The sequence below is a fragment of the Acanthochromis polyacanthus genome, chromosome 21, assembly GCF_021347895.1.
Source record: "Acanthochromis polyacanthus isolate Apoly-LR-REF ecotype Palm Island chromosome 21, KAUST_Apoly_ChrSc, whole genome shotgun sequence".
In the NCBI taxonomy this organism is placed as follows: domain Eukaryota; kingdom Metazoa; phylum Chordata; class Actinopteri; family Pomacentridae; genus Acanthochromis; species Acanthochromis polyacanthus.
This window is the reverse complement of record NC_067133.1, coordinates 28,753,936-28,778,775: the sequence shown is the minus strand read 5'-3', so window position 1 is coordinate 28,778,775 and position 24,840 is coordinate 28,753,936. Positions and strand designations below refer to the sequence as shown.

Here is a 24,840-nt window from a genome sequence, read left to right as displayed (position 1 = left end):
AAGAATGGCAAGCCTGTATATTAAAGCTCCACTCCAAGAAAGACACGTGTTGTCTTTGAGTCAAAAGTACTCATGAGTACTAAGGTTACTCGCAAGAACACGGCTCGATGTCACGTCCAGCATCCAGGCAGCAGGTCAGAGAGTCAGAGGAGTGTCGTCTTGGAAAATAGGGCAGCGACTTATCGGAGAAAAGTTACTAGCTTAAGATAAATAGATTTTACAAGTTAAATAGACATTCGCAAAATATTGATTTCCAGCTAACATTACATAACATATGAGGTCCAGGAGCAAAAATGACATTAACCAAGTAAGATAAATATTAGTGGTAGGACACAATTAAAAAAATGAATCTATCTAATTAGAGGCTTTGTAATTAATTAATCACGACTGATTAACAAGGGCATAGAGGTAAAAAAGCGATTTATGCAGTGTTGTCTTCATTTTAAATGCCAAAAGGATTTTGCGGCTCCTGGTGTTTTGTTTTCTGTGAGAAACGGGTCGAAATGGCTCTTTGAGTGTTAAAGGTTGCCAACCCCTGGATTAGCTGAAACAAGCTACATATAAGTGCAGAATATCTACCATGAAACTACATCCACAAGACGACATAACAATGCAGGAGAATTTTACACGTGAAGGAAGAGTTTGACTGTCATGATTGTTTTGCACATCCTAACATGCACAATGCTGCAGAGGAGAATGGTCTGACTGCATCACATTATTACTGTGGTATAGGGCAAAAATGCCAGGCAGTGCTGAGCCCAGGATGCAGCGATGGTGCCCCTTCAAAATAATGACGGGGAAGAATATGGAGCACAGCGTTGTTTAAATGGGTCATTTGCTGCAAGAATCAAGCAGGTCTGCCTGATAGCACAATCCAGATCTGACAAACCTTACAAACTTCTACATATAAGTTCCTGTTAAGCGGTTGCTGTTTCCCAAAGAAAAGGGAATTTTGAAAATGATAACACGTAGACAGAAGAAGAAGATTAGAAATAAGAAGAAATAGTAAACATATACCCGAAGTCTCCATCCAGTGAGTCAGACTGGTCTAATTTAACCAACAATTTATAGTTGGTTATCTTAGCTTAGCACAAACCACCCAGCATTTCTACATTTCACTTAATAATACTAAAATATCTTAAGTGTAAAAATAACACATTTTTCTGTCATCGTTGCCTGGCAACCAGTAGCATGCCCAGGAAATTCCAAAAAGATTCAATAAATGAGAGTATATGTGAGAGTAAAGTTGCTGGTAAATTCCAACTTGGAGGTTATTTCCCCAAGTTAAGGAAATTTGAAAAAGAGGATTAGAAAGAAGAAGAAACGGCAGAGTTATATTTGAAGCCTCCATCCGGTGAGTCAGACTGGTCACATTTAAGCATGGCAAATGTAAAGTAATTCACAGTTGGTTATCTTAACTTAGCACAAACCAGGCAGCGTTTCTACATTTCACTAAATAATATAACAATGATTTTTAAGTGTAGAAATAACTCATTTCCTGAAGTCTTGTTATCGTCATTAGGTTGCCTGGCAACCAGCAGCGTCGCCAGGAAGTTGCTGCACTACAGCATGTTGTTGTTCTGCTTTTGTTTTGGAAAAGAGTCAATAAACAAGATTATACGTGAGAGTAAAGGTGTTGGAGGTGGAGCTGCTCGTCCCTGTTTCCAGACTTTGTGATCAACCACCTACTGCTGCCTCATGCACCTATATGAGAATATTTTCATCTAACGCTTATCAGGAAAGTGTGGAAGACCGTTTCCAACATGTCTGACTGTTCTCCATCACCTTTATGTCCCAGTGAGTAGAGCTGATCTGATGATAAGCTGAAAACAACGGAGGGACCTTTACCTTCTTAGCAGCCTTTGACGGCGACCTCCTGGTGGGTTTCTGGACCTGAGCGCTCAGAGCGACGGGCTGCTTGGACACCGAGCCGTTCTCCCGCTTCTTTATAGGAGACGATGGAGTGGAGGACGGTGCAGGGGAGGGTGAGGCCGGGGGTGAGGAGGAGGAAGGAGGAGGAGGCCCCGTCCCCACGATGGCCATCTCCTCTGTGGCCGTGAGGCGAAGGCTGCGAAGACTTTCATGGGTCTCATGGTCGACCACCAGCAGCCGGGTCTCGTGGTCCACGGCTTTGATCCGCTGGACCACCTGAGACACAGGAAACAGCAGGAGTTAGTTTAGAAACAAAAGAGCAACAAATGTCTCAGAAATTTACTCCAAGATTTAGCTGCAGCTAAACTACAGCAGCTTCTGTAAAGCAAACAGCAGCTCTTTTCTTGGTGCTCTACCTGTCAGAGTGGAAACATCAGATGGAATCAGCTGTAAATTGGCAATTAACTTATTGTTTGAGTCAAAATGTCTGATGTGTGATTGTTCTGGCTAATCAAATGTGAACATTAGGTGCTTTTCTTTGTCTTCTTTGTCTGAGAAAACAAAACATCTTAGGAAGTGACGCGCAGTAGGAAAGTGTGGAGCGTGACTAATGAAGAAAACAACCTGAATCGATTATGCAGCTCTGAATGAGTGCTCACTGTGAAAACATGTGTCATATACTGAGAGCAGAGCAGAGATGCTCCTCTAACAGTAAAAATAATGTGACAACCGAAGCATTAGAGCGGATCACGACGCTCCGTCTGAACCTCAGAGCAGCAGATTTGCTCTGGCAGCCTCAAACATGATGATCAACAGGTTTGTTTTGTATCTGAGCTGCAACAAGGTTACAGAGAAACCTAATCTGCTGTACTGGGAGGAGGCTGCTGCTGTGACTGAGGCTTGGGAAAATAATGATCTGAGCCTGCTGTCTCCGTCTGACCACCAACCAGGGCTCAGAGTGCAACAACACCACGTGTAAACAGAAGGTGGAGGCTGCTTGGTAATGATGTCATTCACACTGACAGCTTCACACTCATATTTAACAAGCAAACATTCACCAGAGAGAAGTTTCTAGTATCCAAAACAACATTCTTGTGAAGGCCTTTGTCCGTGCATTCCTTCTTCCTACACAAAGGCCCTGCACAGGTGAGTCAAATGGATCATGTGATTGGAAAGTACAACTAAGGCAAAAACAGGTTTTTAATTGAAGTGTGCCCGAGGAAACAACAAGCATGAGCAGTAAACAGTTTGGAGAGTTTCCCAGCTGTATCTTGCAGACTGCAGCCCAGCAGGAGGGTCTGGTTGTGCCATGGCACTCTGCGTCCGGACGCGCAGCAGCAGCCAGTGTGACCTGTTGCTGCGTCTCTTATCAGTAAAAATCCCACATAGGAGTGTACTTGCCTGGTGGTGCGTCTCTTTCTCCACATTAGCTCCGTTCACCGCCACCACTCTGTCCCCGGCGCGCAGCCCCGATGCTTCTGCGGGGGATCCAGCCTCCACTTTGCGGATGAACTGCCCGCTCTTGCCTTTCTCGCCATGCAAGTGAAATCCATACCCGTTGTCCCCTTTTGCCATGATGCAAAGCCGCGGTTTCCTCTCGTTGGCCATTTCTCCCCCACGTTTCAACCCTTAGTTAAAGTTTAATAATCAAAATGCAAAGATGGGAGTGTAGGAGGCTAAACTTCCACGGTGCCAAAGCATATCTGCCCCAGACGCGCGCTTTCCTCCATATCAAGAGCGACGCACACACACACGAAAAGCAAAGCAAAACGGCTCCAAATGCACTTTAAAACAACAATCCTCTGCGCAAAAACAACAACAACAACAACACACCAGCAAAGTTAAAATGTAAGGAACCGATGCAACCAGTCCAGCAGATCGTGTGTCCAAACCGAAGCGCACCGATGGAGACTCCAAAACTGCTCAGAGACCTCAGAGCCTCCAGCAGAGCATCGTGGACGTTTCTGGAGAAGTGGAAGAGATCCTCGGAGGCTCAGCTCTGCCTCGACAGTTATACTTATCAACTGTTCGGACAGATAGGTTCAGTTGTGCTCTAGTTTGCGCAGCAGCGAGCGCTTTGTGCGCAATAGCACCACCTCCCTCCAGAGCGTCTACCTGTCAGCGAGCCGACAGATAGAGGAGGGAAAGTTGGACAATATTGCCCCTGGGTGGCAGAAAATGGTTTATCAACAATGTTTAACTAAAGAGGTGTCACCAAAGTATACTTATTTAAAAGACAAGAATGCAGTCATGAATAAACCACGCATTTCATTTTCATGATTTCCTTTCAGGGACTCTTATTTAATAACAGGCAGCAGTGACGTCATTTTAGCCCATTTAACGCACCTGTTAGGTTTCTGAGGAACATTTATCCAAAAATGACAGAAACCAAAAAATCCCAATAAACGTTGTTTATATCTCAGTATTGAGGTTAGGGTCTATCAATATTTAGAGCAGTGATGTTCTTTACCTCTCACAGATCAGGGTTCAATGGGGATAATTCACTCGTTTTTCATTAAAAAAAAAACATTTTTTTTTGTAAATGTACATTGGAAAGACCTACATCTAAAATACCGTAGTTTTACACGACATTGATTTGTTTAAAATTTATTTTACATTGTGTTTTTTCTTTTAATGGAGTGATGTTGATAAATGAACACGTCTTCTCATCAGGGTGGGTTTTGTGAAAGGAACCATTTTACACTTATTAAGCCGAGCAGAAGAAGTTTCATACCGAAAAATACTTTTAACATTTAATTTGATTATTGTTTATGTGTCATTACCATTTAAATCAGTATTTAGTGGAGTGGTTTTCTTTACCTCTATGAGGACAATTCCCTCATTTTTCATTAAAAAATGCAAGTTAAAACTTTTTAAAATCTACATGGGAAAGAATTCAACTCCAGCTTTACTATTTGTCCCTTAAAGGGCAATTTGTTATACAGCAGTTACACAAGAGTTCACAGTAAACACACAATAAAAACAATAAAAACTGTAAAAACAAGCAAACAAACAAACAAACAAACAAAAAATCCAAAACAAAACACAGTAAAAACACAATAAAAAACAATAAAATATCACACAAAACATAAGATAGGGGCAACCTTGGCTGTTTAGTCAGGTGTAGTTCAGAGCAAACAGCCGCTTAGTCAGCAGCAGAGACACAGTTTAGTACCTCCTCCTCAGAATTTAGAGCTCAGATGGAGCCACAGAGAGAACTTGTACCTGTTTTTTGTGGCCTGGAGTCCTGGGGTTCTAGGATCCGGGGATCCTGGGGTCCTGGGGTTCTAGGATCCGGGGATCTTGGGGTCCTGGGGTCCTGGGGTTCTAGGATCCGGGGATCTTGGGGTCCTGGGGTCCTGGGGTTCTAGGATCCGGGGATCCTGGGGTCCTGGGGTTCTAGGATCCGGGGATCTTGGGGTCCTGGGGTCCTGGGGTTCTAGGATCCGGGGATCTTGGGGTCCTGGGGTCCTGGGGTTCTAGGATCCGGGGGTCCTGGGGTCCTGGGGTCCTGGGGTTCTAGGATCCGGGGGTCCTGGGGTCCTGGGGTACTACCAGATGAAGGCCGGAGGGGAGAAACTTCTGCTCCTGATGAAGACGATGAGCAGCATCTATAAGAACAGAATGAGCTTTCCTTTTAACTTTAATATTAAAAATGTCTTCAGGACTGTTAAACACACCCCACACTTTCACTGTCTTCCAGAGGAAGTTCTTTTCCTTGTTGCCACGGTTACCATACCAGCATATGATGGATAAGGAACTGATTGGCTGGATACCCTCCATAGAGTATTACGCCCACCACCTAATTAAATGCATGGTTGCAGAATTTAAAAAAAACGGTTGGATAAGACGATTTAAGTTATTCTGAGTTGAGTTGACAGAATAATGTTGGTAATATTTTGTGTTATTTGCACTGAATTTATTTGAATTTAATAAAAGTAGCTTGATAACCCAAAGTCCTCTCCATTATCTACTAAACATGTTTGGACAGTTTCAGACGGTTCATTTAAAATACATTTACCTGCGCAGAAAAAAATCTAAATACCCCCAACTCAGTGTGGTTTGTTGGTTGAACATAATTTTGTCAGAAAAAAATTATGCAAACTATTTCATTGTCATTATTGTTTTTGCACCAAAACATGATCTTAATTCCTTATTTTGAGGAGCACTTTAATCTGACCTCTAGGTGACTAAAGCACCTTATTTCCAGATGTTGTTGTTATTGTAGAAATCACACGAATAAAGAGTTTTGCATTTGAAAGAATTTCAACACTTTTCCCTTCAAATTGAATGTTGTGTTGCTTTTGCTTTCAGCGGCCACTAGAGGGCAGTAAACACTCAGGATTGTAAAGATGCTCAGTCATCATCATCACAATTCAGCTGAAATTTACTGAAAATAATAAATTAAAAACATCTGTTCAGTCCACCTAGGCTGATGAAGTGAAAAAAATAAAATTTTATTAAGGTGGTGTTTTGTTGGGGGGTAAAATAATAAATATAAAGGCAATTTTTTAAAAATAAAAAATGGTTGCATTTTCTCATTTATATTTATTTTTAATGTATTTTTGGGGATTGTTTGTCGACTATTATTTGTACCTTAATGAAGGAGTGAACAGAAGGAAAGTTTGTTCATCACAGATAAAAGTATAAATTAAAAATACAAGTATGTCCGACTATGCAGCAGCAAAAATGGAATAAGGTGCAAGAAGTGCCCAATCATAAAAATGACCAAAAAACTGTTTGTATATGATAAGAAGAATGTAAATGATGTGTCAAACGTGTGGCCTGCGGGCCAAAACCGGCCCACCAGAGGGTCCAGTACAGGACGACTTTGTAAAGTGTAAAAATTCCAGAGAAGACATTAACTACAAACTGTACATTTGTAAAGCTATACATTTAACATAATTTCTAGACCATGACAAGTTGTTTTGATCATAAAGTAAAATACTAGATTGTTCATTGTTCTTTTGTTGTTTAGTGTCTAATTTTTCTAATATTTTGTCTTGTTTTTGTTGTTTTTTGTCTGGCTTTTGCCGTTTGTCTCATGTTTTTGTTGTTTTCTTTCTCATTTTGTGTTTTCTTTTTGTCTCGCTTTGGTTTTTTGTCTAATTTTTGTCTTTTTTTGCCTTGTTTGTGTCAATTCTTTTGCTGCTGTGTCATTTTTAGTCTCCTTTTTGTTTTGTTTCATATCGTTTGTCTCATTTTTGTGATTTTGTGCCTTGTTTTTGTAATATTTTGTCTTGTTTTTGCTGTTTTTTGTCTGGCTTTTGCCATTTGTCTCATGATGTTGTTCTCTTTCTTGTTTTGTGTTTTCTTTTTGTCTCGCTTGTGCTTTTGTCTAATTTTTGTCTTTTTTTTGCCTCGTTTGTGTCAATTCTTTTGCTGCTGTGTCATTTTTAGTCTCTTTTCTGTTTTATTTCATGTTGTTTGTCTCGTTTTTTTGTGATTTTGTGCCTTGTTTTTGTAATATTTTGTCTTGTTTTTGTTGTTTTTTGGCTGGCTTTTGCTGTTTGTCTCATGATGTTCTCTTTCTCGTTTTGTGTTTTCTTTTTCTCTCGCTTGTGCTTTTGTCTAATTTTTGTCATTTTTTTGCCTCGTTTGTGTCAATTCTTTTGCTGCTGTGTCATTTTTAGTCTCCTTTTTGTTTTGTTTCATATCGTTTGTCTCATTTTTGTGATTTTGTGCCTTGTTTTTGTAATATTTTGTCTTGTTTTTGCTGTTTTTTGTCTTTTTTGTCAGACTTTTGTCATTTTGATCATAAAGTCAAATACTACATCATTCAGTTCCAAATAGCTGTGATTAAATGTTGTGTTCCTTTGTAGACACTCTGTGATCTGGAAGTTGTAATGTGGAAATGATAAACTGAGGCTGAATGTTGTTGAAATTGAATTTATTTTTCTGAAGAAACTTCAGATTGTTTATAATGCTTTGTACAAAGATAAGTCCTTTAATTTGAACATTTTCAGAATGTACTTTTTTAAATCAAAACAAAGGAAAGACATGGAGTTGTGGTTATTTATAGGTTATTATGCTGTGATTCTACTGGTCTGAATGAATGTGGAACCTGAACTAAGCTGAGTTTGACACCCCTGGTCTAGACTTCACTCCAGAGTAGAAAACTCTTATTAAATCCATTTAATCCATTTAGCTAACACTACATTAAATTCAGCTTCTTGTTGAGCATTATGTGCTGCAGTTTTGTGTCTAAACCCATAAACGTTGATAGCCTTGTGCAATGAAAAACAGACAGCCAATCTGTGTTCATCATCATTTCTACTACGGTGGCACAGCGGTTTTCCAGAGCTGCACATCTCCCTGTGTGCTGCTCTGCTCTGCTGGCTGTTTGGTCCCCACTGATGGTCTAATCTTGATGGATGTTCTACGTAACTCACTGGTTTCCTCTCTATCAGGCCTGCAGCGATCATCCTATCCATGGGGGCGTTTACGTGGATTTATTCCACCAGAGACGACACAACAACAGAAACTGTGTCTCATGTTGCTGCTTGGAGGTTTAGCGTATTTTTAGACTGTTGCTAGCATGTCCTGAGGAGCAAACAAATCTGTCCTGGCTCTTGGTGCTGAAAATGTGATAAGCCATGTTGATACTTTTTGCAGAATGCAAAATGTTTTTAGAGGAAGCACCTGCAGTAAAGCTCCAGTTATTAGTGGATTTACCTGATTAGTTATTGATCATATAACACATTACTTGCTCCAACTTCTCAGACATGTTTGCTCATTTTTGTTCAGGTGTAATATGCAGATTATGAAGATAAATAAAGCATTACCAGAGCAGCAAACAACCATCTGTAATTTAAATGTGTGTGTGTTGTAGTCCGAGCTTCTTTGTTTTATGTTGCTGTCCGGATGCTAGTGTACGTGAGTCCTTCCCATTGAAACTGTTGGCCATTCCTACACTTAAAACAAGACCAACTGGGACCTCCCACTCTGCACAAAACCCAGATTCATAAGCAAAAGTGCATTCCAGTTTTTAGCCATTGCCATGAAATTCTGCTGAGGTAGTGTTCAGTTGTTGTCATGGTTACAGTGATGTCATGCTGCTATCTCGCAGTGATACAGAAATCTTTAACAAATCTGTGGATCCAGACTAAAAGCTGCATCACTGCCAAAATCCGATCACTTGGTCCTTGTGTCATTTCTGACTTTCCCTGAAAATTTCATCCAAATCCATTAGTCTATTTTTGAGTAATGTTGATAACAGACAGACAGACAGACAGACAGACAGACAGACAGACAGACAGACAGACAGACAGACAGACAGACAGACAGACAGACAGACAGACAGACAGACAGATGCCGATTGCCACATAACTCCGCCACATTCCTTGGCGGAGTAATAAAGTATTTTTTTTAAGGTTATTTTGTGTCATTTATGTGCATTTGTTTAGTTGTAGCTCAGTGTGAGAGTCTCTGGTACCGTTTGTTTCAGTCAGGTACGTTTGACTCCAGTTTTTATGCGTCTGTTTCCATGAAAAGCTCGACTCCGGTCCGTCCACAGCGGAAAACAGACACATACATTGTAAAACACCTTGAATTTCCTTGTGTATGAAATAAACTTGCTTTTCCTACTAAACTTTCAAAGGGATGCATTGAAAAGCTGCATTCCAGGACACAAAATCAAAGTGAAGGAGAAAACTTTGAGGGTTTAGAATAAGGCCAGTGTTATACTTCAAGTCTGTGTGACATAAATGAACCTAAAATGAGAAAGATGTGTGTGTGCACATCTGCAAACATCTGTCCAGCTTCCACTGCATCATCACATCACCTGTTTCTTCTCAGGATGGTCTTTTGTCGGGGTTTGACGGGGAAACTTGTGGTTGTGGAGCTGGAGCATTCAAACCGACTCCTGGAGGTGAAAGGAGAGTTTAGTGAATGTTTGCAGATATAAAGAGAGCCAGATGTGGACTGTCAGCTGCAGATGTTTCCTGATAGATGGGACTGTCCGTCATCTGTCAGCATCTTCTCAGAAATGCATGAACACAAACTCAGTGAGACTTGTTTAGGTGTGTTCCTTGGTGGTTATATTAAAGGAGACACTCGGTGCCGTCGGGGGAAAGTTTAAGTTTAGTCTTCATCACAGCTTCACCTAAACCGCTCCATGAGTCAACAAACACACAAACACACAGTGACCAACAACAACGATACAAGTTGCAGGTTTTTCAGGCTGATAACAATAAATCTGAGCTCTGCCTGAAGCTGCTCACTTCTTCTTTTTTACATCCCTTACATAAGCTTCAGTCTTATGTATTCAGCCTCCAAATATTAGGTATTACAGTTTTTCTCCATTGCTTTGGCTCATTTCCTGAAACAGAGATGACATTTTCAAAATGGTGACAAAATTTCTCCAAACCAGCTTGCAACTGGTCAAAATGGAATTGCATTTTTCATTCATTTCATCAAATTGCAAATGATTTAGTACATGGTTCAATGTCCCAGAACATGTTTGCAAATGATTTAGTACATATAGCCTGCCTTTAGCACATTTAACCCATATTCAGTACACCTTTCAATGTCTGAGAACATGTTTGCAAATGATTTAGTACATAGAACCTGATTTTGGCACATTTAACCCACATTAAGCACAATTCCCAACTGAAATGGTCCTGTTGAGCCAAACTGATTGTCAATTCTCAGTCTAATTGTCTTTCACTTCAAAACATGCAAGCGACATGCCATCGTTTGAGCCATCATATGCAAAACAGTACGCTCATTTTTCAAAATTAGTCAAGAAGCCAGTATATCATGGACCTCTTTAAGCACTTATTAGTTATGTATTATATATATGATTGACACTCAGTGGAGGCTAGAATGTGACTCAGAAAGGAGTAGTTTCACCCATTTCAGATGACGAATCAATTGTTGAGTTACCTGACACAGGTGTTACTCATGATTGTCAATGTGGCCAAGTACCGGTATTTAGAGACCTTGGTCAGGACTTATGCAACCAATGCCTAAACATGTGTTTGAATACTGTAATACAATAAAGATGACCATTTTTGTGGCAATATGAGTGCAGTTTGTTATATTTCAAGCTTGGGGGGCGACTTCCATACATTCCATTTTGTTTATTCAGTTTTATACACAGTGATGTGAATTCAGATAGCATGGCAAAACAATTTAGTACAATAACCCTTAATCAGGAACTTTGCTGAGACTATGTGGAGTTTATGAAACTGATATTCCAATGATCTTTTGCAAAATTGGCAAACCGTCTAAACATTTTGACCTGTAGGGCTCATACAATGGAACTATGATGAGGCATTTTGGGGGTATTGACTATTTGCATGAGAAGGAAACTGCATTTTGACTTAGAAGTGATCAGTTTTGGGAGAGATATGAGCATCTGAAGATGATCCATGGTGTTTGGCTGAACAGTCCAGATTATTTTGAGACACAGGACTAACAGAATCGAGAATGTCCGTCTGTTTCCAGAAATGGGCCAAAGTTACCGAGAAGGATCTGCCCATTTGGATGTTGGTGACTATTTATGTGGTGGGCACATTTGCTTCTGAGGCATAGGTTTACCATTTTGGGAGAGATATGAGCATCTGAAGATGATCCATGGTGTTTGGCTGAACAGTCCAGATTATTCTGAGACACAGGACTAACAGAACTGAGAATGTCCGTTCTGTTTCCAGAAATTGGCCAAAGTCACTGAGAAAGATCTGTCCATTTTGATGTTGGTGACTATCTAGATGGGGTGTAAATGTTCTTCTGAGACATACATTAACAGTTTTGGGAACAAAATTCCATTTTGCAAGGGTGCGTCTCTGTTGTGCTGAACTGGAACACTGTTGTGCAGATTGATTTTAGAGTTTTGAAAATGTCATCTCCGTTTCAGGAAATGAGCCAAAGCAATGGAGAAAAACTGTAATGACTTTAAAACGGTTTTTCTTTCAGTTGAATTAAAATGAGCATGGATGTTTTAGATACGGTTTAATTATTCATCCAGACTCAGTTTTGTGGTTGCATTGAAACCTGTCTTTGTGTATTTGAACAACAATATTTCAGGAATTACTGAAGATAAAAGCCTATTTATGTCGTATGATTGGTCATACTCGCTCAGTCAAGTATGAAAGTTTCAGTAAAATTATTTACTTTTCATTTTCAAGACCAAGCATTTCAAATTAAAAGCATTCTATGTGTTTTATTTTTGTATTATTGTCACAAGCAGCTACATGCTTTAGAAGATATCACTATGACTTCTGCATTATTGATTTTTTTGGTGGGACTTTTCATGAGGATTTTTTCACATTTCACTCAGAGATTCTTCAATCTACTTAGTCTAACATTACACATTCTGAATCAATGCCATGATGAGACATTAAAGTAAAAAAGTCAGGCTTTTATCTTTAATAGCACCTCAGATATTGTTGTTTTAGTATAGCCTCAACTGTTACAGGTATTAAGGTAATATAAAGTACAGTAATTATTATATTTCCTAAATATCAGTGCAGAATGTACTTAAAATGGGTCAATGGGCAAAAATTCTTAAAATATTTCTCAGAAGGTGTTTGATATAAGAAGCTAAAATTTCAACGACATCTTTAGAAATTTTGAGGTTTCATGCTAATTAATTTTTAAGGCAAATGTCCGAGCAGTTTGATGATTTAAGAAGGAATAATCTAAAGTGTATTTCTTGTTTTTAGCTATACAGTGACAGACAGTGAACAAACACAGGAGTCTCTGCCTACAACAAAGAACAAAATCATTTGTTTTGATTATAGCAAAGCCGTTACTACACAGAACCTAAACTACTCAGAGCAAATAACAGGAGCCGGACACAGACTCCTGCTTTTCACATAAGTTCTAATAGACAGTAAGAAATAAACATGAAGGAAATTGAATGTGTTGTTCCTTGGGGTGTGGGGTGCTCTGAGGACGCTGTTCTGAGGATTTACACTGCAGGCTGTGAACTGCAGGGAACACTCCTTAAAAAGACATGAGCTCCCTGGATATATGGTTTGTGAAACGTTGCAGGCGGTCTCTGAAATATTGATTGCATGTTATTTTTGCTATTTGTATGTTTCTGTATCTTCATCACCGTGGATCATGCACAACATTAGGCTGTTACTGATGGATGCATGAGGCTGATTCATCACTGGTTCACTAGAAGATAAAAACATGCAGGTTGTGGCAGCAGACTATTATAAACGTCATGCAATTAAAATGAAAGATCAAGAAAAAAACTTGCTTTTTAATGCTAACTGCTAAACTAAAACAAACCAGCTGCTTATCATGTGTTTTCTTATTACTCATATTTTTATTAATAGGAACAATGAGAAATAAAAACTATATTCAGTGCTTTATAAATGTTGTATCTGTCTTTTCTGACCCTGAAAAAATGAACAGAAGTGACCTCCTCCTAAAGCCACGGTTCACTGTGAAGGAAAAACTCATTACTCTGTGAGCAAAAAACAACCTGCTGGCACTGTTAGCATTCAAAATCTAACTTTTCAAGACAGTTTTTTATTAGATTTTATATTTTAAATTTGCTAAAATGAGAAATAAAAATATGTTGAACATGTGTGGACAGTGGGGCTGCACAGTGGTAAGTGGTTAGCACTTTCGCCTGGGATCTTTCTGCATGGAGTTTACATGTTCTCCCTGAGTATGCATGGGTTTTCTCTGGGCGCTTCGGCTTCCTCCCACAGTCCAAAAACATCCATTCATCCATTCTCTATACAGCGCTTTATCCTCACTAGGGTCATGGGGGGTGCTGGAGTCTATCCCAGCTGACTCTGGTGAAGGCAGGGGACACCCTGGACAGGTCACCAGTCTGTCACAGGGCTACATATACAGACAAACAATCACACTCACATTCACACCTACGGACAATTTAGAGTAACCAATTAACCTCAGCATATTTTTGGACTGTGGGAGGAAGCCGGAGTACCCGGAGAAAACCCACGCATGCACAGGGAGAACATGCAAACTCCATGCAGAAAGATCCCAGGCCAGGATTTGAACCAGCGATCTTCTTGCTGCAAGGCAAAAGTGCTAACCACTATGTCACTGTGCAGCCCCACTGTCAAAAACATGCTGAGGTTAACTGGTTACTCTAAATTGCCTGTAGGTGTGAATGTGAGTGTGATTGTGTGTCTGTATATGTAGCCCTGTGACAGACTGGTGACCTGTCCAGGGTGTCCCCTGCCTTCACCCGAGTCAGCTGGGATAGACTCCAGCACCCCCCATGACCCTAATGAGGATAAAGCAGTGTATAGAGAATGGATGGATGTGTGGACAGTTTTGGAGCCGGGGTCTACTCAAGGTTTCTTTCTGTTAAAAGGGAGTTTTTCTTGCCACTGTCACCTTAAGGCTGCTCTGGGATTCAGGAACACAGGTTCTGGAAAACGTCTTGAGACAATTTGGCCTGTAATTGGCACTATATAAATAAAAATGAATTGAATTAAAAAAAAGTGAATAGATTTCATTAAATATCCACTAGTGTGGACTACGACAGTGGTAATATGAATAATAAACAGTTTCCATTACTTCTCCCTCTCCAACATTCGGCTGCTCTGAACCCTCTTTATCACTCATTCTGGAGAAATGTTCATAATGAGCAGACAAAAGCTGCAGCCAGCGAGGTTAACTATTGTCTTTAACATTATTCATGGTGGCGTTGCAGGAAAGTGATACTTTTTAGATGAGGACGAAAAACAGAAGAAACTAAAGAAATGAAAATTAAAGCTGCAAGCAGGGTTGGTCGGGTCCTCACATCCTTGCTGGTGAATGAATCCAAGCATGTCCACCAGGTGGTGCTATCACTGTGAATGTGTATCAGCCTGTGGACGTGATGAGGGCTGGAATCTGAAAAAGCTTGAAGCAGACTGGAGCATGCAGTTGCTCTTCCTGTTTCATGGTGATTATTGAAATTCTGCCAGTCACCATTTCCACAGCTTCAGACGACTGCAGAGTGTTTTGATAACTCCGCCTGCCGGACATCCTGGACAAATCTGAGCTCTGGTGGGGTTACCCTGTTTGAGTTTATAGCTGTTAAAAAATGCAAAAATTGATCCAAAATGGTCCAAAATATGACACATAATTCAAAATGGCTGACTTAGAGTTGTATTGAAGGTGTGGTTGTCAATTCCATTTTCATGCATCATAACGAGTCACTTCTGCCCACCAAACCTCATAGCTGTAGGTGACATGCAGTGGCCGTAGTTAGTGTTGGACATTTTCCAGGTGGAGCTATGGAGCCATTTTTGCTCACAGCTATGCAGTGTCCCTAAAATATCACATTATTCCCGATGTGTACAAATTTTCATGTGTTTTCCAATATTTTTAGGCCTTCAAAACTAAGATTCAAAAGACAGACGAAGAATGAAAAGTAATAAGTCTTCACAGCGTTGGTGCTCAGATCCTAATAAAGGAAAAAGCATGAGAAAAGTTAGAGGTAAAGTCATCATCAGGGATCACAGACGCATCATTATAACAGCATGAATGCCTAAAATTCCCAGTAGAGGCTGAGATATTAGAGGGAAACAGTGGTGCTGGGAGAAAAGTCACTCACAGTAGAGAATAAAACATCCATCCATTCTCTATCCACTGCTTTATCCTCACTAGGGTCATGGGGGGTGCTGGAGTCTATCCCAGCTGACTCGGGTGAAGGCAGGGGACACCCTGGACAGGTCACCAGTCTGTCACAGGGCTACATACACAGACACACAATCACACTCACATTCACACCTACGGGCAATTTAGAGTAACCCATTAACCTCAGCATATTTTTGGACTGTGGGAGGAAGCCGGAGTACCCGGAGAAAACCCACACATGCACAGGGAGAACATGCAAACTCCATGCAGAAAGATCCCAGGCTGGGATTTGAACCGGGGATCTTGTTGCTGCAAGACAAAAGTGTTAACCACTACTGCACTGTGCAGCCAGAATAAAACATGACTTTAGAAAAGATTATATGCAGGACTGAAACAAACTGTGAACAGAAGTCATTTCTGCAGCTCTGCATGTGTTTCACTGCAGCAGTTCAAGTCTCAGAGAAACCTGTGCGTTGATTCTGGAGCTGAAATGAAAGTCTGGAAGCTCTTCTCTCGCGGTTTGCGGTTTGTTTTAGCTGCACAGAGAGGCGTGATAAAGGCTGAGGGGATCAGAAAGGAAAAGAGGCAGCACTGAGCTGCCCTGTGTGGCTAAAGCTGAGAGAGATGTGCCCTTCTCCACCCCACAGTGGCTTTCCTGGAGAGGCAGGATGCTTCTGTCCACTTTAATAATGCATAAAGGATAACAGCTCCAATGATACAAAGTGAGAAGTATGAACGCTGCCAGTAGAATGGTGCAGCATACACACCTCAAGAGATCCAAAACTAATCAGATACCATCACCATGTAGCGTTCCAGCCCTGGTTTAACCGTACGAACAGCGTAGAGTCACCAGGAGAATGAGGACGGTGACTCATGCAGGTTTCTTCTCACCTTCGCCTGCTTGATATTTTGGTTTCTTTGTGTAAAACTGAACACAATCTGAAGCACAGCAGGGAGGGTTCCTGTTTGTCAGTAGCAATTAAAACAGGTCAAAAGCATGTAGCAGCTTCTTTTTTCACATTTTTACCAAATTATATTCATTCAAACCAATAAATGGCTGAAAAGTTTTAATTATGGATGACATGTTTGGATCCAGCAAGAAGAAAATAAAATACATTTTTCAATACAAGCCTACAAATAGATCTACAACTCCTGATCATAGATAATGATAAATAAAAGTCTTTTCAGTTTTTTTTTGTCAGGTTTGTTGGTTAACATGTAAACTATTGTTCCATCAACATTAAAGCGATCTCTAACCAGAAGAACTTCTTAGTGAGCTGAGACTGAAATACTGAACTCAAGGTGAAAAAAAATAACTTATCAAGCAAATTTCACTCACTTCAAATCAACTAATGCAGAAATTTAATTTAAATGACACAATGTGAAGCTGTTGCAACGGCCAGCATTATTATGTCAACGTCAGCTCATTTTTCTTTATTTTACAACCAAACATTTAACTCTTAGATGCATCAGTGGGTCAAAAACGATCCGGTGACGTCCTTTTCTTACATCTTTCATTTTCCAGCTATTCCTCAAAAAACATGTTTGATATCATTCCGTTTAAATTTTTAAGTTACCTTTTATACTTTGAATAAAATTGTATTTTTTGCATTACCTTAAGCTCTTTATCACTGATAATAACCATACTAGAGGTGATGGAGGGAGAGCAGCAGCAGATGGAGGAGAAGAAAACGGATGTTGGCATTCTTCTATTGCTGTTCTGTGTAAAATTCTTCTTTTTCAATCATCAAAATGTTCAAAACATGTTTTAAACTGAAAAATAAACATATTTCGAACATGAAATCATTCTTGTGTAGACAAAAATATAGATAAAAAACAATAATAGAAATGATTATTTTGAACCAAAATGAGAAAAACGGTATAAAAGCACACTGATTCTGAAACAGGTCATTTTTTAACCTAATGGAAGAGTGTAGGGTCCAACCACTGGAGCATCTAAGGGTCAATAAGCTGAAATGCATATATATATATATATATATATATATTAATATGGCATGTATGGCATGCCGTTTAGGAAATTATATATATAATGAAACTTGATATATATATAATGAAACTCGATATATATATAATGAAACTTGATATATATATATATAATGAAAGTTGATATATATATAATGAAAGTTGATATATATATATAATGAAAGTTGATATATATATAATGAAAGTTGATATATATATATAATGAAAGTCGATATATATATAATGAAACTCGATATATATATAATGAAAATTGATATATATATAATGAAACTTGATATATATATATAATGAAACTTGATATATATATAATGAAACTTGATATATATATATATAATGAAAGTTGATATATATATAATGAAAGTTGATATATATATATAATGAAAGTCGATATATATATAATGAAACTTGATATATATATAATGAAAATTGATATATATATAATGAAAGTTGATATATATATATAATGAAAGTTGATATATATATAATGAAACTTGATATATATATAATGAAAGTCGGAATATAGAATGTTCAGATTTTCATTCCATCTATTCAAAGTTTCATTCCATATATTCAGACTTTTTCCTACTGAGCCCTGGAAGGACATGGCAAACAAAAACAGGAACCTTATTGGACATTTGCTCTTCAGATGAGCTCTTCTGTGATTATCTATCTGTCTTCATGGTTGTCACAGGGAACGGCGACTACGTTTGAGAAAACAGGTAATTTTTAGAGATGTTTTGATTCTGAACACTGAACGTGTTAGCATTAGCTTAGCTACTTAGCTTCGACTACATTTGCATCCCTACATAGCTTAAAGGTTAAACACATGCACCATATGTTGATGATAATGATAATATCTATGTTTATCTTTATAGCTGGTCTTAAGGCTAATTACGAGGCAGAGGTCAGCTGCTGCCTGGACACATCCATGATCACGCCACTGGTGGGACACAATTGTACTGGATTTCAGCTGAAGGCTGCTGTTCTGTCCAAACTGAGACATTTTTATTGTGACATACCCTCCACTGTTGTTAGCTTTTGATTCAATAATTTTTTTTGAGATGAGGAAATCACTATTGCATGTTTCTAGTTAAATACCCTACTTTTATGATATATCACTACAGCGTGCACTTTTTATATTTTCCATCAATTTCACCCAAAAGTTGAATAACTACTTGTGAGCAGTGTATGTAGACACATAATAGAAGCACATTTCAATAATATGTCTGCTGCAGTAGTGCAGTTTATCTACCTAGATTGGTGTAACAGTAAAAAAAACAACAATATATGCTACTGATGTTTCTGACTAAAATCTGCTTGAAAAGCACAACTGCTTATCTGTCAAAATGTGTGTAACAAAAGTGTGCACTGAACACTGAATAAAGTCTCTGTAGATTATAGACAAAATTTGCATCTCTCATCACAAATTTCTGTTCATTCATCCAAAGTGCATGAGTAAAATACAAAACAGGTGAAGTACTAAAAAAGATTTATTTTCTAGAAAAGCCAATAGTCAACAATGCAGTTTAATTCTGGGACAGTTGCTCCAGCACCGACACCATGCGTCCCATCAGTGCAACCAAGGTTTTCATTCATCTTCTGGATGTTCTGGAGCATGGCAGAGGTCACGTCTTGGTGTCTTCCAATCTGTTCCAAGAACCGTTCCTCTGACCTCTCCAGATACTGCAGAGGATCCACAGCAGCTTCCCGGTTCCCTTTTCCTGCATAAAAGCACCAAAAAGTACTAGTTGTCAGTAATTATTTTCTATTTTCATAAACACAGTTAACTTAAAGTAAATGTTCTATTTCGTGATTTTAGGATGGGTCAAAAGATAACATACTGATCATGTTGATGTCTGCATAGTCTAAACAGATCTTACTTGATTTGGTCTGTAGAGAGGAGGACAGCGTGGAGGAGCTGCAGTACGGAACCAGTAAGCTGCAGACTAGTGCTCCTGGTAACTGGACCTCATCATCCAAGGCCGACAACTAAATAAAATGAACAAGACATGCTGTTGATAGCATCTGTAATACAAATGATTTTATCCATTAACTGATTTATTGCTTTGTCCATACAATGTTAGAAAGTGTTACAAATAATACCTGTAATAATTTCCAACAGTGATAAATGCCTTGTTTTATTTTACAACAAAAACACCAAAAGCATCTGTGTATAAGAAATCAGTGCATTGGATTTCCACATCTGCAAAGCTAGAAAATCACACATCAGAATTTTACCTTGAAATTATGAAAATAGCTGCAGATTACCAGTACTCTTTACTTCATTGTGTTAACTTGATCATTTGAATCAGTTTTTTAGACTTGTATTACTGATACAAACATAATCTACACATAAATTAAAATGTGTTCGCAAAGAGTTCACTGGTTCTTCAAGGAAAATTTCAATGATAACCATATAGTTCAGTAATATGATTAATGGGTCATTGTGTAACAGCGTGGGAGGTTCTGAATACAGGTCTTGGACTGAAATATTGCTGCTGCTTTCCTCCGGTTTATAAGGAGTTGTTTCATAGCTTGTTAGCTTACCAGCAGCTAACTGGCTGGCAAACAATAGTTCAACGCCAACCTCTAATCAGTGATCCGGTGTCCGGACCGCGTTAGCTGGCGGAACGTTCATAATACTGATGTGGGACTGTTGCAGCTAGCGTATTCATAGTAGGATAACAGCAGGATGTTGGAGAAATAAAACTTACCATTATCAGGATCGCTGGTCTGCATGGCAGACTCTTAGCGCATCGCACTGCTTGAATGTCTGTGTATTTCAGGCCGATTTCAAAATAAAACTCAATAAAATTCTCGTCCGGGTGAGTGTCCTTCATTGTCGCTTCGCCATACGGACATGTCCCTTCCGGGGCTCGGTAGGAAAAAAAGATTTGATATATATATAATGAAAGTTGATATATATATATATATAATGAAAGTCGATATATATATATATGAAACTTGATATATATATAATGAAAGTTGATATATATATAATGAAAGTCGATATATATATAATGAAACTTGATATATATATAATGAAAGTTGATATATATATAATGAAGTCGATATATATATAATGAAACTTGATATATATATATATAATGAAAGTCGATATATATATAATGAACTTGATATATATATAATGAACTGATATATATATATATATATATATATATATATTATATATATATATATATATATATATATATAATATATATATATACTTATTATATATATATCGACTTTCATTATATATATATCGACTTTCATTATATATATATCAAGTTTCATTATATATATATCGACTTTCATTATATATATATCAACTTCATTATATATATATCAAGTTTCGTTATATATATATCGACTTTCATTATATATATATCAAGTTTCATTATATATATATCAAGTTTCATTATATATATAATTTCCTAAACGGCATGCCATACATAGGCATGCCATATATATATATATATATATATATATATATAATATATGTCAGGGTAGAGACTGCGATTTGGTAGAGTTGGAGTTTCTACCAGTAGAAACTCCAATCCTACCAGTAGAGATGGAACTTTAAATATGACCCCTGCCCTGACCCCTGACCCTAACCTTAAAAGTCTAACCTTAGCCCTGACAAATCTCTACTGGTAGAGAGATTAATGAAACTGAATATTATAATGAAAGTCGATTATATATATAATGAAAGTCGATATATATATAATGAAAGTTGATATTATATATAAGAAAGTCGATATATATTAATCAAATTGATATATATATAATGAAAGTCGATATATATATAATGAAAGTTGATATATATATAATGAAGTCGATATATATATTAATGAAAGTCGATATATATAATGAAAGTTGTATATATATAATGAAAGTCGATATATATATAATGAAAGTTGATATATATATATATAATATCACTTTCATTATATATATATATCAAGTTTCATTATAATATATCGACTTTCATTATATATATATCAACTTTCATTAATATATATATCAAGTTTCGTTATATATAATATCGACGTTCATTATATATATATCAAATTTTCATTATATATCATCACTTTCATTATATATATAATTTCCTAAACGGCATGCCATAGGCAATGCCAAAAAAAAAAAAAATATATATATAATATAATAATATTATATATATGTAACTTAATTTAAATTTTTCTGTCCGCGTTTGCTTTATTAAGATGCCTTGTTTATTTTCTATAAGACAATGCAACAAAAGAACTGTAGCAAGGCCTCAAACTTAAACCAAGAATGTCCCCAGAACCTGCTTGCTGATGTGGGATTGGAAATAAATGAAGCTGGTTCACTCGTGACAGAACAGAATGTGAGAAGGAAAAATGCCCACTGGTCCAAAGACTAAACACACCGACCCAGAGCATTAGCAGGGCAATCTAGAGCAGGTGACTTTAAATATACTGGACTACAGTTTAAAATGAAAGGACAGTGGAAAGCCTTCCTCTCAGAAAAACATCTCTAAGGTTTGTTATCTTTTAGATTAGAATTATTAATGAGCCAAAACAAAAGTCAGTGAAAAGAAAAATGCAGAACAAATGGGAATATGAGTGAGATCAATGTGCTACTAAATGCATTACTTTATTTCATTAACAGAACATTATGTGCATTTAACAAAAATATTTAAAAAGCTCTTAGTGGTGATTGTTCTTAAAATGAGCAGAGAATTAAAAAATGCACTTTTAATGCTTGATAATGATACTCTCTTTCTTTCTTTGTGTTTGACATTAAGTGTGACGGAATAAAAGCAGCTTGACCCCTTGCAGACGCTGAGGTAACCAGAGTGTTCTACCCCCAGAACCCACCACAGAAAGCGGTTTTCAGTAAACACGGCTGGAATGAGGGCTGAACAAGAAAGTACGCTGCATGTTTTAGGAGCGAGTGGGAGAGGGAGGAAACTGCAACTGAAGAGGGGAATGTTCAACGGGAGAAGAAAGATGGATGTTACTGCAGATAGGGCTGATTTAAAGGGGGAATTTCATTTGATAGAAGTTTTAGCGTAGTGTTTAGTTCAAACTAATTGTGTTTTTATAATAATAATGGAGTCTGTTCACTCAGAAACCTGTTTTGTCACATGCAAGAGATCATGTTTAGTTCTCATCATCTGAATTGTTCATAAATTCCCATTTTTGGATATTAACGCTGAATAAAATAAGTGTACAATGTGACAGGAGCATTTGAGACAACAAAACATAGAAGTCTTCTTCTTTTTCTTTCAGTTAAATTCCATCACAAGCAGCAACAGTTAGAAGCTGCAAGAAAAAAGAAACTGATTTAGCAAACAGGCTGTTCAGATCTGGGACATTCTAGGTGAAACTTTTCCAGGTTTCAAATGATGACGTGTGCAGGGAAACATCTACTCCAAACGTGTAGATTACATCAATGAACATACACCCCCTGTCAAAAGTTTTAGGACACTTTCTCATTCAAATAAAGTAGAACCTGTCCTAAAACTTTTGACAGGGGGTGTATCTACCAAATTTGGTACACATATGCAGCACATCAGGCTGAACAAAAAAGTCAGTGACAGCCACATTCCAAACCCAACAGGAAGTGAGCTATTTTGCATTGAATGTCAGATTTTGCCCATTTTTCATTTTTTCTAGAGCGAACTCCTCCTAGGGGGAAACTCCAATTCACCTCAAATTGGGCCAGTACATACAGGAGGCCTTAATGATCCAAAGTTATTAAAATCTTTTTCCAAAGTCAAAGGGCGTGTCCGTGGCAGCCTCTGGAATTTTGGTCCTTCATCATGAAATTTCAAATGCTGTGTAAATGTCCTGAACATGCTCCAATCTGCCTGAAACTTTACATGTATGATCAGAGTCCTGCCCTGATCACATCCATGTGATGAAATACACCCCCTGTCAGAAGTTGTAGGACAGGTTCTACTTTATTTGAATGAGACAGTGTCCTAAAACTTTTGACAGGGGGTGTAAATAATTTGTAACATACATAATTTGAGATATTTTAAAGTCCTCTGAAAATGAGAAAAACTTTAAGGTCCAACAAAATGATCTAAAAATGCTAAATAAATAATGGATTTAGCTTCGGCTGCTAGGACACTTTCCCCTACAATGCTGATTTTGGCTGTATTCTAGTTTTATATTTCACTTCCTACACAAGATATCTAATTTATAAAAGCTTAAATTTTGTTTGAAAATGTTCTAGGTACTAAAGAATGATCTGCTTTCCCATAAAATACCAGAATTTAATAAGCAGGCCAGATTTTTGTTTCTCTGATTTAAATCAAAAACTAAAAACACTAGAAAACAAGCATTTTTCCTCAAAATTTCCAGTGTCCATTAATGCTAAAAATGGAGTTTATCCAAAAACAAAACATGATCAGGGTCCTAAACATACCAGACAATGTGAAAGGTGTTGAACCTGCAGAGAATTTGTGATTCTGCAGCTCTGTTCAGTTTCATGAAGCTTTTTGTCAGTTAAACTCATCGTTTTGATGTGCAGTGGGTTATTTTTAACGTTTTGGTTCACGCTCAAACTGTTGTTTTGTTTTTGGTAACTATTTCTGAATTAATTTAAAAAAAAAAAGAGTAGTTGGTGAAAGCAGTGGAATATTTAGCAGCCAGAGAATCAGATATTTATCTCAGGAGATGGTGGAGACCAAAACCGGAGCAGAAAGAGTTGAACTGTAGGTTAACAACGCTGACTTAAATCCTCATATGTTGGTGTTATGTTCACAGATAAATGAGTTACTGCAGAGGTTACCTGATGCTTTTATTTTCTCATGCTGAGTTTGTTGCTCTGCATATTTGCACATTACAGTAAGTTATTTTTAAAATATATGGATAAAGGTAACAGTAACCAATACTTCTTGTCAGAAGAACATGAGATAAAATGAAGACAGGCTTGAAGGGAGAAAAAAGAACTTTTGAAACAATTTCTGCTCTCCATTGTTTTCAGATGTGGCTGTATTTTTTTTTTTTTTTTTTTAATATAGACGGGAGGTTTAGATGATTAGTCTGGGAAACAAACCAAACCCCACCACCATCAATAAAAAATAAACTGTTAACTGCCTATTTCATTTTTATTACATCAACCTTTCTGATGTGAATGTTTCTTTGTTCTCTGTTGGGAAAAAGCTACTTTGTGTTGTTGTTTCACAAAAAATGGAAAACTAACTTTCTTCGTGCTGAGACGTTAATATTCAAGCTGCCGTTGTTTTGTTTCGACTGGAAATAATATCAAAGTGTTTCAGTCTGAAACATAGAAACTGTTGTTACACTGAAAAATTACAATAAACTCTGTTCATGGATGGATGTGCACATAGAAGAGCTTTGCTTCAGCACTGCAGTGTATTTGATAGAATGTATGCATGCATAA

General features: G+C 37.7%; 1 protein-coding gene and 1 long non-coding RNA gene across 2 annotated transcripts in view; both read right to left on the bottom strand.

Annotated features, from left to right (window-relative positions):
- LOC110965617 (Na(+)/H(+) exchange regulatory cofactor NHE-RF2) overlaps positions 1-3,968 on the bottom strand; it is a 47,314-nt gene extending 43,346 nt beyond the window's left edge. Inside the window, exons 1-2 of the mRNA XM_022214731.2 lie at positions 3,274-3,968; positions 1,849-2,148 (exon numbers count right to left, since the gene is read on the bottom strand). Coding sequence (XP_022070423.2) covers positions 1,849-2,148; positions 3,274-3,480 — 507 coding nt within the window. The 5' untranslated portion in view covers positions 3,481-3,968. The remainder of the gene's footprint in view (positions 1-1,848; positions 2,149-3,273) is intronic.
- A 14,940-nt stretch (positions 3,969-18,908) lies between these two features.
- On the bottom strand, positions 18,909-20,383 carry LOC127531595 (uncharacterized). Its single transcript, XR_007938732.1, has 3 exons — positions 20,151-20,383; positions 19,317-19,425; positions 18,909-19,157 (listed from the first exon to the last, which is right to left on the bottom strand). It is a non-coding gene; the product is annotated as an uncharacterized LOC127531595 (long non-coding RNA).
- Positions 20,384-24,840: the final 4,457 nt, after the last annotated feature.